Consider the following 13,394-nt stretch of genomic DNA (forward strand, 5'->3'; position numbering starts at 1 on the left):
GGAAATACTGACTTGGTTATGGAAGTTCATAATCTTTTTATCAAGGTTGGAGAGATGCTCACTGAAGCCCACATGTGAGTGTTTCTAAGCAAGGCACCCGAATTCTGGTGGTCCTGGGGGCCTCTCTTGTTATTCAACCACAGTTCAGTAGCTTGAAGCTGCTGCAGAAAGCTTAATAGTAGGGCTTTTAACAAGGTGGACCTGATTAAAAAGGGGAAATTGTGACAGCAATATCATCTCAGCTGTCCTTGTTTGCAATGGATATAGCAAGGAGAAAAGGCAGTAACAGAGAGCAAGAAAAAACATGGGGGAGGGCTAGCAGAAGAGGTTCAGAGAAAGCTGATGGGGAAAGAGTTGCAACACTTGAACACCAAACACGTCATAGAGAAAGAGCCCTTGAAACCTCTTGTCTCTCTAGCTGCAGGCTAGCCCTGCGTGCATGCTGGGTTTTGCTGGCATGGCTGGGGGAACACCGTGTGATGATGAAGCCTTTCCTGAGCCAGGCAGGTGCTCCAGCAAAGGCAGGATGACTCGGCTGCCTCTGCCCTGCCCTGTGTGCCCTGTGCAATGGCTTTTGCTTGCAGACCTGCTCTCATGCCAAGGCTGTGTCTGCGTAGCAGTGACAAATCTGTCCATGGGTGGCACGTCCTGTGCGCTTTGGCTTCTCGCTGCAGCTTTGACGTTCTGTGGAGCGTGTTGCAAGGCTCGGGTGAGGTGGAGGCTCTGAGTCCTGAGTCACAGCCTGCAAATGCCCCAGAAATTCTCAGCAGTGCTGTGGGCTTCAAGTGTCTGATGTGATTCTGGCTCATTAATAATTCTCAAGGTAAAAGCTCAGCATGTAAGGAGCAACCTGTGTTGTGGAAGTGCTGTGCACAGAGTTACTGTGTTTGCACACCTCATGAAGCAAGAGGGATGCAAAATCTGAGTGGGGCAGACCTACGTGCAGTAATGTTCCCTGCTCTGGTCCAAGGCAGGAAAATCCAGCTTGGCTTCAAACAGTTTTTGCTGACTTTCTGGGATTCACTTATGTTTGTTTGTATTAAAACATGACAAAGATGCAGCTAGTTTGTCTCTTTAGTTATTTTTTTCCCTTCCATTTGTCAGCTGAGTGTAAACTACCATGTGGGTTTTCTTCCTGGTTTGCTTATTCAATGCATGTGGAAAGAATATTGAGTATTCTGGATAGCCATAAATGCAACTCCAGTCCTAAATTGGAGTCCTGGGTATCTGATTTGGATTTGCACCCATTTTATGTGCTCTTATGTTAGCTGTAGTCATGTTTCACCACATGTATATAAAAATAATATCATGTTTTACACATCTTAAAGAAACTGTGGGGATATCCTGGGTATGATCAGGGCATGTATGCCTTCAGATTATTCTTTTAAAAGCTCACTTCCTGCCAACAATACATTCTGAGTTCTTTAAACATGAAACTGATGTGGAATTAGTGGTCGGTCTGAAAAAGCACAGCTGGAATTAATGCAAATAATTAGGTGGTATGTAGCACACTCTTGCAATGGAAATGGAGTCTATTATTAGACGGCCTGATATGTGTGGAAGTATGACTAGTGATCTGTAACAGTTTCCTGATGTAACCCTACCCAGCAGTGAGGAAAGAGCCCTGCCTGTTTAAGAATTTTATTTGCCATTGCAAGCAATATGTACTAGGACTCCTTGCCCCAGCCAGTTGAGCACTGTGATTTTATTTATCTTGTCTTTAACTGGTAAACAAGACCCAAAATTTTAATGTTTTGATTTTCCTTTTCTAGTTTTGCAGGGCTCCTTTCCAAGAAGATATTTCCAGAGATGCTGGAACTTACATTTTTATCTGAGAGCCTTTCCTTCTGTCTTCATGCTTCATTCAAGTCATGAACCCATAGGTTCAAATGTGTTTTAGAAGGTGGCAGGACAGGTACAATGTGATAATCTGTGTCTTATTTGCTTAAAAAGTAGGTCATCAGCGTTGACAGAGTGGTAGGGGTAGGTAGAGGTAGGTAAACAGTTCTGCCATGTAGAATTCTGGATTGTCTCGAGTTTTATAGTCCCTGACAAACAGATCTGGAGCAGATTGAATCAGATGCTTAAGTAATTACTCTTTATTGTACAAGATAAAGTTATTGTTTATTGCATAAATTATTCAGTTACTGTGGAGTCAGTCATGAATAGAACATTTATCTTCTTTGCAGATCCTATGGAAGTTTATCATTGTTGCCAAAACACAAGACAAATGAAACTGTGAAATATTATTAGATTTAAAGTGTACTCTGTGCCTTGCTGAATTGATGGGCTTTATCATTAGCTGCAGAAAGAGATTACATTCCTTTGGTGGCTGTTAATTTGTCTACATCATGCTGATCCTGGATTCCTGCATCCAGCACTGACATTGAACAATGTGCTGAGTAAGAGCTATAAAAATTGATGGAGATGTTTGCATAGCATTAAACTGACATGGAGGTATTTTTTTTATTGGAGAGATATTTCACTTCAGGTCATTCAGGAGGGCCTTTCACATATACATATGGGGAATATGTTTGGCTGAGCACGATACCAGCCAGATTAAAAATGGCAAAATTAGAAACTATACAGAAATCCAGTTGACAGAGAAAGTAGAAAAAGTTAATTTCCAATGAAACAATTTCTCAAATTCAGAGGACTCATTTCAGTGATGTTTTGCTGTAGACTCAATTAAGTTGAAGAGCCAAGTTAAAGACTTATCAGTCTTTATACAGAAAAAGTCTTGAGAGATGTGTCAATATGCTCTCTAAATACCAATTTTATCTTTTTTGGATGAAGGTATTTGTTCTTTTAAAGGTTGGCTTTTAAGCAACCAAAACAGTTCAGAGGTGATACATATATGCATATATGACAACAAAGTTGAGCATGTGTGTAACAGGAATTTTTATACTATCACCTCTTTATTACAAAAGTTTCATACCTATTCGGTGTTTTCTGGTGAGCAGCTCCTCCAAGTACACTCTTCCTCTCTCACCAGGTAACCGACTGACTCCAGTTCCCTTCCTGCCTCGGGGCATGTTCTCTTAACAAACCAACCCACTTTTTTATGGCTCCTGTTGTTCTTATTAGTTACAGCTGTGGCCTGTTGAAGTCAGGCCTTCTCCTCATTTTTGATAATTGGCCCAGCTGCAACTCCTTTAGGGGTAAGATTACTGTCTATACCATCTCCATTCTATCCCCCCACACAATTTGAACTGTCCTGTATCACGTAATGATTTTGTTGCAGGAACTAAATCAGAGAATGATTTTAGTTGAAAGGGACCTTTCAAGATCCTCTAGTTTGGGGTTTCTGCCATGACATAGTGATTTCAAGTTTCTCAAAGTAGCTGCTATTCCTGGTTTGTTGTCACTCCCATGGCTCTGTGGGGAAGGCTTGACTCCTTTTTTTATGTCCTCATTTGGAATGTCCTCACATTTTCTGCAGCTGCATCTTATGTTAATTTTCTTTAGAGTGTCCATAGCTTCTTACAACTCTGTTGGTTAGCTTTAACCAGCTGTGTTCAATGTGTGGAGTACTTGCTTGATTGGGCTTTTTGGTTAGTGTTAAATAATCACGTCTGTCCAAGGAGACTTTATTAGCCCTAGTGCCATTTCATGTTTTCAGAAAATAGAGGCCCAGATGTCTGAAATGAGCAGCTTGCTGAAATTCTTGGCCAGAGCTATATAAAGAGAATAAAATATGACTGGTATGTACACAGATTTCTCTACTCTGCCTGCAGATGCTCAAGATGCTCATCTGCTGAGGAAAGGGAGTCTTGTGCATGCGTGCTAAAGAGGAGCTGAGACACGACAGATCCTGCAGCTCTGGGGTCCCCCTGCTGTGCTTTCTTCTCTTTGGGTCTCCTGTGTCAGGTGCAGGCGTGCTGTGTTTGCTGCAGTTTTGTGAGGGGGAGGAGAGCACATGGCTGGAGTGTGAGGCTGAACATGCAGCCCCCTCCAGTCTGCTCACTTGGTGTGAAACAAGGAGCATCATGGAATGCTCAGGTGCTCACTGTGTGCCTCAGGAGGCTTCAGGGGAGCAGCCCTGAGCCCATTCCTGACTGAGTCCCCGTGCCGCTGTACAGGGATTAGGTACAGTGGTTTTCCAGGCCGCAGTTTTGTGTTTTCTGCCAAAGTGCTTGCTTAAGGCTTCCAGCTGCATTGTTGTGGGTGTGTTGCTGTAAATGTACTCACAGAACCTCTGGAAATGCTTTTTTCTTTTATTTTCCCCAAGACCAGCTGGATGTTTCTGGGGTGTGAGCTCAGGTATAACTGCTGGCACAAGGTGCTGCAGCGTGCTGCATGGCTGGCAAGGCACTCGGGGCAATTCCTGTGCGAGCTGCTTTGCAGTCATGGCCCTGTGCAGTGTGACTGCAGCAAATGCTCTTCTCTGCCTTTGCCTCCAACCTTAATCTTACCTGGTCACAGTTAAACTTGCAAACTCAATTTCACTTAATTCAAATTAATGTCTTTTCCTCCCTGTTTCTCTCGTTGCAGGCTGCAAAATTATATGCCTAACCTCTTTTCTCTTTCCCTGTGTCACACAGAGCTCATGTTGAAAAGTAAACATGTTTTCAGTGATTAACAGCAGAGACTAGATGGAGCTGAGTAACAAGATGAATTCCTACACCCTGTTTTGTAAATGGCCAGTGCTCTGACCAACTCTGTATTTACAGATTGTCTCTAAATTGTGTGGGTTTTTGTGGTTCTAACTTTAAATTTTGATATGTGACAGGCATATCAGGATGGATTAGGGCACGCTGTCTTTCATTGGAATCCAATTACTTTGCTTTTTAATTAAAATGTCCCTGGATTGGAGTGGCTGTGTCCCTGCTTTGCATAACTTAGGGGACCATCCTCCCAAAGTGGGATAACTGAAAAAATCTGGCATGTCTTTCTCAGATTCTGTGAATTACAATAAATGCTTTGTATGAGGTTGTGCAAGAGATCAGAAAAAATGCTTAATTAAATAACATTTGCTTCAAGTTAAACAGAGTCTTGTGGAGGTGCTGTGAAGAAGTAGGGAACAAAAAATATATTTGTGAGACTAGGTTTGACAATCTGGTTCCTCCCTGGTGTATCCATTATATGAAACTATTAAGAAGTCATTCTTCTGGGTGTAGGAATTTTAGCTACCAAAAAGATTCCTGGGAGAGATGGGAAGAAGAAATTCCCACTGAGCAGACCAGTACCTTGTTGCTTTAGAAACAGGAGACCTGAATTTTCACATGACAGACTGAATAACTACAAGTAGGGTTTTATCATATCTGAAACTGGGAAGATTGATGGAGATGCTGCTGCCATGTTAGCTCCTCTGGGGGGAAGGTCTGCATTTTGAGAGTCTTTCTTTGAGTTTTCTCCAATTTTGTTCAGGAAGTAGTATCGCAAGACTGCATAAACCAGAGCTTATTGAACATAGTAGGAGCAACTCTTCTGAAACGAACCAGTAAGGAGTGGTTCTATGCCATTGGAGAAATACAAAGGAAAAACTGCCTATGCCTGACTTTCACATGGGCTACGGCAGTGTCCATGGTGACAGAGGATGCCTCTACTTAGTGTGCTCCTCCTTTTTCTTTTTTTTATCCCCACCTCAGGTGCTGTGCAGGCTAGAGCTGGAGGAGAGACAAAGACTAATCCTGTCTTACTTCTTTACAGCTCTTCAAAGAGGCAATTTTGTGTTGAAACTGTATTATTTATGAAAAATGGTAGCATACAGTGCCAGAGATAATTGCTTCGGCAAGAGATTAATACCCCATGAGCTGTCTGGAGCTGAAGCTGGAAGCTGAGTCTCCCTTCAGCTGTGGGAAGCTGCCAGAAACCAGCAGCAGTTTGTGGATGGAGCCTCTGGGAGGTCTGTCTTCCTGGGAGGATGATTTGGGATGCAGGAACTGGCCTGGTACTTGCAACTTTTGCTGAAACTAATCCAACATTTCAAATTCCCTTTGAAAATGAGCAGACAGGAAGCAAATCAGGATTGCAAAAATTTTGTGCTCCTCTGCATTTTTCTTTTTATCTTTCTGTTTCTTGGAGAAATTAACCTGGAATCACCCAATTTCATGATATAGACTGAAATATAATAGAAACACAGACTTCAAATAATTTGTAGGGCTTGAAAAAGAGCTCTACTTGCCTCATTACAATAGTTTTCAGCTTGTGGCTATTTGTGCTGGTGTTCTGCTCTTTAGCAACAGCAGTATGATAGCGCCTTTAGATAATGAAGCAATACTGCATTGTGAATGCTGACTTGTTTTCCCTGGAACAGCATCAAGAAAATGAAGAGGTTTAAGTGCCAGGTTAGAGGAGATTAGAGGAAGAAAATGAAATTCAAAACAGGAAGCAGAGAGAGGCAGGCTCCAAAACAACCTTCATGACATTTCACTCCAAGAGAGGAATATTGGCAGTTATTGATCTGTCGCCGGCCAGTCACTTTCAGTTCCACAAAACTGCCAAGGAATTGTGCAGCTTTCTGCAGGCTTTTCAAAAGCCTTTAAAAGAAAGATGATGCTAGAAGGTTTAATGGGCTGGGAAGACCAAAAAAAAAAAAAAAAGGAAAAAAGGGCCAGCAAGCAGTCTGAGCATTTGCCTCCCGCTGTTTCATTGGGCAGTTCTCCACATGCCTGTAATTCAGCTGCCTGGAAACAAGCTCAGCTGAGCCACCTCAGGACACCAACGCATCCCCTGCCAGAGATGGGCTCAGATAGAGAGAAGCAGCTCCAAGGCTGCCAGGTGCTGTGTCTCCAGTGGAAGGAGCCTTGCCGTGACTCAGGGGATATCTGCTCAGGCACGGCTCTGCGCTTGTGTGTGCCTGGCTGGTGGAGAAGGGGCAGCTTCCCTGTGCCTGGCTGGCCCTGGCTCTGCAGGCACACCCACCTCTGTCTTCGGGCATCCATTTCTGGAGAAGACCACCTGAGCAGCTGCGAGCAAAAATCAAGTCAGAGGGGATGCTGCTGGGCTGACAAGGGCTTGCCTGGCAGGAGATGTTGTGGCCTGTGTGCTCTTCCCATGGGCACAGCAAAAAGCAGAGCAAGTAGCAGCAGGGGAGAGCTGCTTTCTTGTCAGGACAGCAACTCTTCCTTGCTGATAATTTAACTTGGCGAGTAGGCACGGTTGGCAATCAGATTGTTGTGATGAAGGATGTGTGGCAACCAGTCCTTACGTCTCTGCTATGACTTTTACCAGCTGAAGTGTAGGAAAACTTATATTGATACTGTAATAATCAAGAGAGAGATGCCTCATTTCTTGCCAATGATTACCTAATATGCGATGCATTTTTCCATGTCTACTTCTGTCTTGGTTGTAGCTCTTATTCTATTTTTTTCCTTTTGCTTGAGAAGCCCTATAGTTTATCTATCAGGTCCATATACTATAAAATGTGCAAATTTTCAGAATTTACCAAGTTTACTGTTTAGAGTGGCTCCTGATAAATTGGGATAACATATACAAATGCTGTGTGTGAGATGAAAACCTGCTTTGAAAGCCAGTAATACAGGTTTGTCTGACAGAATCTCAGCTGTGTGTATCATCCCTGACTGTTCTTTGTGATAATTCAGAGATGCTTTTATGGGCTTAGCTCCCAAGGGTTCTCAAGGCTAAGGTGGTGCAACTGATGTATCATAGCATGACAGCGCCTTCCCAAAGCCTGCAGCTGGCATCAGCAGAGCTGCTTGCCCCAGTGCTAATCCAGAGCCACCAGAGCTTCTCCAGTGGGGTGTGGGCCATGGCAGGACTGTGGACATCACATCCCAGGGCAGCCTCCCTGCAGGGCATGCACTCCCTGCTTGGCTCCTACCCACCACCAAGGGCTTTCCTTCCTCCTTGGCTGGATGCTTGGAGACTCCTGAAGCTGAGACACAGATCACCAAGTTAGCAGAGCAGGCTGCCTGCGGCTTTGAAGGAAAACTTGAATGAACCATGAAGCCTCGAGAGTTAATTGTTTTTCTTGCTGCTGTTGCTTTTTAATGCTGCCGACAGTGGATTTACCTCTGCCCTCTCTCACAGGGATCCTGCTGTTCCTAATGCTGCTGTAAAAACCTGGTTTTCTAAGAAGCAAAACTCAACTTTTCTGGTTTCCTTCCGTGTTTATCCTTTCTCTATCTTTTTGAAACATCAGCAACCCTCACAAGTAGCCCATTCAGCAGCTGGAGTGGCCCCAGTGGAGAGAGTACAAAGGCAGCCCCTGGTGCTGGTCCAGCCCCTAGCACAGCCAGGCTGGGGCCCTGCCTCTCCTCACAAGCCTTCCCCTGGGCAGCAGGGTGCTGCGAGACCAAAAGCTTTGCTTTTAATTTAGACGTGGCCCTTGAAGTCAGGGTGTCTTCTCAAAAGCACCACACATCCTTTTCATACATCTGAAGTCCTGCAGGGGCTGACTTTGATCCAGAGGTTGTGAAGGAAGGGTTGTAATTTCAGCCATACATCATGAGCAGTTATATGTTTAATTTGCGCTGCCTGCAGCCTCCTCCTCTTTTGTACAACTGCAGTGAGAGGAGAAATCATCCCTCCGGCCCGTGCTGCTTGGTGTGAAAGGAGAACCCTGCCCAGGGTCGGGCTCCTTGCCGTGCCCGCAGCGGGGCTTGCAGGACCACCTCTCCTCTCTGCAAGCCTCGTGTGCCCTCTAGCTGCTGCGGGCTTCCAGGGAACGGGGCTGGCCGCATCCTCCCTGAGCCCTGCCGGGGCTTGCAGGCAGCGCTTGAAAGCAAATTCTTCAATAATTGGAGCTACGGGAGCAGTCGAGACCAAGGGGTTGATTGCAGTGTCTGCTGCCTGTTTGCCGTGCCATGAGTCAACAGATAAAATTTGTGTTTGCTGCTCAGGTGGAGAATTTGTTGTTCAAAAGGTGTTTGCCTACAGTTTACACACTGACCTGCAGCAGGGGGGAGTGACATGCCAGCAGGATGTAGTCACATGCCATCCAGTAAGATGGAAAATCAGAATGTACTGTGGGGCAGGTAGCAGAGTTAGGGAGTTGAACATTTTTTGTTCCAGTTTTGTAGGTTTTGCACAGGTCTCTTTGTGATGTGTTTCTCTGCAGAGTGCAGATCTCTGCAGGCTCACAGGCATGGCCAGCTAAGGTGACTCTGAGTGCCGGGTGCTATGATCCATCCCAAAGGGACCTTGCAAAGGTGGGGGAAGCTGCTGGTGCTCCAGCTGCCCTGCAAACACAGCCATAAAGGGTTTGAGGGCAGGGAGGCTGGGCAAGCGCTGCTCATGGTGGCTGCAGGGCAGAGGAGCTGAGTGCAGCAGGGAGGGGATGTCACAACCAAATGCCCCCTGTGCCCTCCCAGCCACGAGCACACAACACCACCCAGTGAGAGGGCACTCACACTGCTGAGGTGGGAGGGCCAACACCCTTTATGCTGCCTTTTATCACTCATATTAGCAGTGTTGGGGTACAGCACCATCAGCCCCAGGACCTCCTGTGGGCCTAGCAGCTTGAACAGGCTGAGCAGCCACAGCTGTGGTGGTGGGCACGGGTGGAGCTGGGCTGCAGAGGTGAAGCCAGGCTGAACAGGTACGGCTGTGGTGATGGGCACAGCATTTTTAACAGGCTAAACAGCCACAGCTGTGGTGATGGGCACAGCATTTTTAACAGGCTAAACAGCCACAGCTGTGGTGATGGGCACCGCATTTTTAACAAGCTAAGTAGCCACAGCTGTGGTGATGGCCATAGGTGGAGCTTGCCTGCAGAGATAGGACAGGCTGAGGTTGTGGGGAGGACGTGGATTTTTCTGGGGCTAGCTCCTTAGATAGAAAAAGGAAGCTCTAAACCACAGCATTCTTCAGACCTTATTGTGGGATCTTGTGGAGAGGTAAGTGGGCTGAAATTCTGCATTAGTTTTTAAGTGGTATTCCTTCTGCTAAGGAAGAGGGAACTATCTTTGGTCTCTGTGCTGCACCAGTGTGGTGTTGGAGTAACTCCTGCTTTGCTAGTGCTCCACCAAGGGGGTCTGGCTCAGCATCTCTACCTTTTTCTTTGTCTCGTGTGTTCTGCTTTTGTTTCATGGGTACCTACTAAGCTTGTGTAAAAATCTCCCCCAAATAGATTTTACTGCAACATTTCTTCTTTATGACTTATTTCCCAGGACAATGCTTTGTATCTGAAACAATTATAAAGAGTGTTAGGCTTAATTGCCTCTTTATATTTTAAAATAACTGTATGGGTACTTACCCATGTGTTGGCTGAAATGATTGTGTATGTGTTATGTAAACAAGTAGCTATAATGTGTATATAGAGGGCCACCTCCCAGTATTTTCCTGGCTGCTGTAGCAGGCAGGAGGGACAGCAGGCAGTAGGAATATCTGCAAACCTGCACTGCAGAAACCCACTCAAGAGCAAATACCAGGCCCAGGATCAGTGTGGCTTGGGAAGCTGTGGCATTGTGTGTGGTAGGTGCCATGGAAACATCTCCTGGTGGTAACTCAGCCCTCAGCTTGTGCAAGGTGCCTCCACAGGGAAGTGCTGGCTGCAAGGAGCCCTCTTTTACTACAAGTTAATTTCTACCTTCCACCGACTCTGGAGGGAAACCACTGATTAAGGTGATGCCTGGCAATTATACCATGATAAGTTAATTGCAGAGGAACGGCCCAATGGCTGTAGTTAGCTCTGGCCAGGCTGCACGGCTTTGTGGAGGGGAAGAAAAGTGATGGTGCCTTGGAGCAGCACAGCTGAGACACTGGCACTCTGCTGCAGCCTGACATGGGAGCAGGCGCCTCCCTTTCCATCTGTGTAAGTGAACTTAAATCTGGCTGCTTTGTTCCTTTCTCACACCCTTCCTCCTTTCTGAGAAGGCTGAAGGGCTGCTGCATCTGAGAAGGGAAAGGGGAGGGATTTACAGTCGTGGTGCACAGATATTTTAGAGGCTTTTTGTAACACCTTGTAGCTTATATACAAAAATGCTGTAAAATATGCTTGGCAAGAGCTGATATTTGTTCTTTTTAGATAACTATTCCTGCTGTAACACTAACATCACAGCCTAAGCTTTGCTATGTACTGGAAGAGCAAAATGGCCTGGGGTGTTTCGAGTGCTGTGTGTGCTTTTGCCATGGCAGCAGGGCTGGCCTGGAGCTCCAGCTCATGGCTTTGCTGCAGGCGTGTGTGAAAAACAGCTTCACTACAGCAGTTCAGCTTCAAACCCACGGGGAAATCTTTCCCTTTTCCTTCTGGAAACATAGTGATAAAAACATTGAAAAAGAGGCTGGTTTGAGATAATGCTACCAAAAAAAAAAAAAAATTAAAAATCCCCTTTAGATATGTTTAAATAGTCTTGGTGCAGAGATGGTAAATCCATGTGTTCCTGGTTTGGATTTCTGCTCTTATTGCCTGGTAGGAATGAGGGTGAAATGCAGCAATTCCTGAGGGTCACGGCACCTGCCTCTGAGGCCCGCAAGGGGCTTAGGGGAGGTGGGAAAGAGGCCAGGGCAGCCGGGACTCCTTTCTGAATGCCGGGCAGAATTTCCCCTTTTTAAAAATATTCCTGAGGGATATTATCATTAAATATATAGTTATTATATTTATTTTAAAAATGTATCTAAGCATCTACTTGGATATATACTTTTAAACACTACCCAGGTGGCCCTGAGGGGCTGCAGAGCTGGCTGTGCCACGCGGGGCAGCCCCATCCTCACGGAGCCCCTCAGCCGCCCTCAGGGACAGGAGCCCCACCAGAGCCCACAGACTGCCCGTCCCACGCTCTGGTAGGATGGAAAAGCAGCTTCCTTCATCAGGCAGGGTGAAAAGTGCAAGGGGTTCATGATTTCTTATGCTTTTGCATCGTTTGTTGGGGTAAGAAATTTGGAATAATTGGGTGAGCAGAAAGGAACCTCTTCCGAGGCTTGTGCCATGGCCACCACTGAAATTCCACTTCAGGCTCCGTCATGAATCTTGTATTTTTTATCTGCAGGAATTGGGTAGAAATTCACATATTTCATGGAGTTGGAAGGCTGTGCACCAGCACAGGGTCAGTTTTTTCCTGACTTTTGGGGCTCTTTTGCAGGGTAGTGACCCCTCTCTGTCCTGACCGGCCCATCTGCCTCAACACAAGGCCCCGTTTTCCCTGACTGTGGGGGTGAGGGAGCTTTACTGGAGTTTACCCCATCAAAGGTCTCACCTCAGCTCTACAGAAGAATACTAGTAAGAATATACAGTAAAAATAAAAATCTGTACTAAGATGCTACAAAGAAGACAATAATTTTACCAAGGTGGTAGATTTTTGGAGATTAAAATAGTAAAAGCCAGTCAATGTTTACCACTTGCCTCTTTTTATTCCCCAGCAATCATTCTCTTCTATACAAGTTAGGCACACAACAAATAAAGTTTCACCAGAGCTACAGTTCAGCAGAGAAAGATGCACATTTGGTGTTCCTCTGGAAACCCTTGTAGAGGATGCAAAGCAATGTGGGGTTCCTTCTCTTGTAACACAGATGGTGGAGTACCTGGAGGTATTTGGTAAGTTCATCTTTTTCCTGCTTGGCTTCTGGAAACTGATATTCTTTGTTTAAGCTTTACTTTTCAGCTGTAAATGCTGAAAAATCCTTATTTAAAGTTATTGTGCTTTCTTTAAGGAGCTGTTGCTTTTTGAACTCCAGTTCTCAGCACAAAGATGCACAAACGAGCACTGCTTATTGTTCTGCATTTCTTACACAGGTCTGGAGCGTGTCGGTATATTTCGGGTTGGTGGCTCAGCAAATAAAATCAAGGAATTGAGGCAGAAGTACAATCAAGGGGAAAAAGTAGACCTTGTTAATGATGGAGATGTTGATTCTGTGGCCAGTCTGCTGAAGCTCTTCCTGAAAGAACTACCAGTGGCTGTTTTTCCAGACAATATTTGTTCTGGCTTGCTAAAAACTTTCCAAGGTACAGAAAGGGCACTTTCCAAGCTTCTGTCCGTTCTCTGACAGTGGTGGATAATGTGTTCATCACACTTTCTATAAACAAGGTTTTGTGTTTCCTTAACCTGAAGCTGATGTTTAATTGCTTTGGAGGGACCAGGCATCTATGAACTTATCTACAGTCTTTTTAAAATTCATTGAGTCTTTTGTATTCCCTTCCTTCCTGTGGCAATGAATCCTGCAATCCAATCCTGTTTTCTTTAAAAAAAAGCTCATCTGCTGCATGCTTTCTTTTTTAAATTGTATACCATGCTAGTTACTGAGATAATATTTTTAGTTTTAATGTAATCGCCGACATAATACTGCTTGTGTCTTTATATAGCCACTGCCTCACTTCTCTTTTTTCAAGCTGAAGCCTATTTTTTATTTAACGTTGTCTGTTAAAGGAGGTTTTTCTGCACATCACTCTTCTTATTTAGAACTGTGGTTTTAGTTAGCATTTATTTTTCCAGTCCTCTTACAATCTTGGACAGCAGTGTGTGAAGCAGCATGCAAAGCCCAGAGCACCCCAG

At 45.1% G+C, this 13,394-nt stretch overlaps 1 protein-coding gene across 5 annotated transcripts in view; it reads left to right on the forward strand.

Annotated features, from left to right (window-relative positions):
* The first annotated feature begins 10,456 nt into the window (after positions 1-10,456).
* The window catches only part of FAM13C (family with sequence similarity 13 member C), a 117,287-nt gene continuing 114,349 nt past the window's right edge, over positions 10,457-13,394 (forward strand). For 3 of the 5 annotated variants that reach the window (XM_038140033.1, XM_038140037.1, XM_038140035.1), the window contains exons 1-3: positions 10,458-10,720; positions 12,265-12,439; positions 12,638-12,847. In XM_038140033.1, the coding sequence (XP_037995961.1) occupies positions 10,691-10,720; positions 12,265-12,439; positions 12,638-12,847 (415 nt within the window). In that variant the 5' untranslated portion in view covers positions 10,458-10,690. Of the gene's footprint in view, positions 10,721-12,264; positions 12,440-12,637; positions 12,848-13,394 lie in introns of all 5 variants that reach the window. The other 2 variants (XM_038140034.1, XM_038140036.1) reach the window with 2 other exon arrangements.

Source organism: Motacilla alba, chromosome 6 (genome assembly GCF_015832195.1).
Source record: "Motacilla alba alba isolate MOTALB_02 chromosome 6, Motacilla_alba_V1.0_pri, whole genome shotgun sequence".
Classification (NCBI taxonomy): Eukaryota; Metazoa; Chordata; class Aves; order Passeriformes; family Motacillidae; genus Motacilla; species Motacilla alba.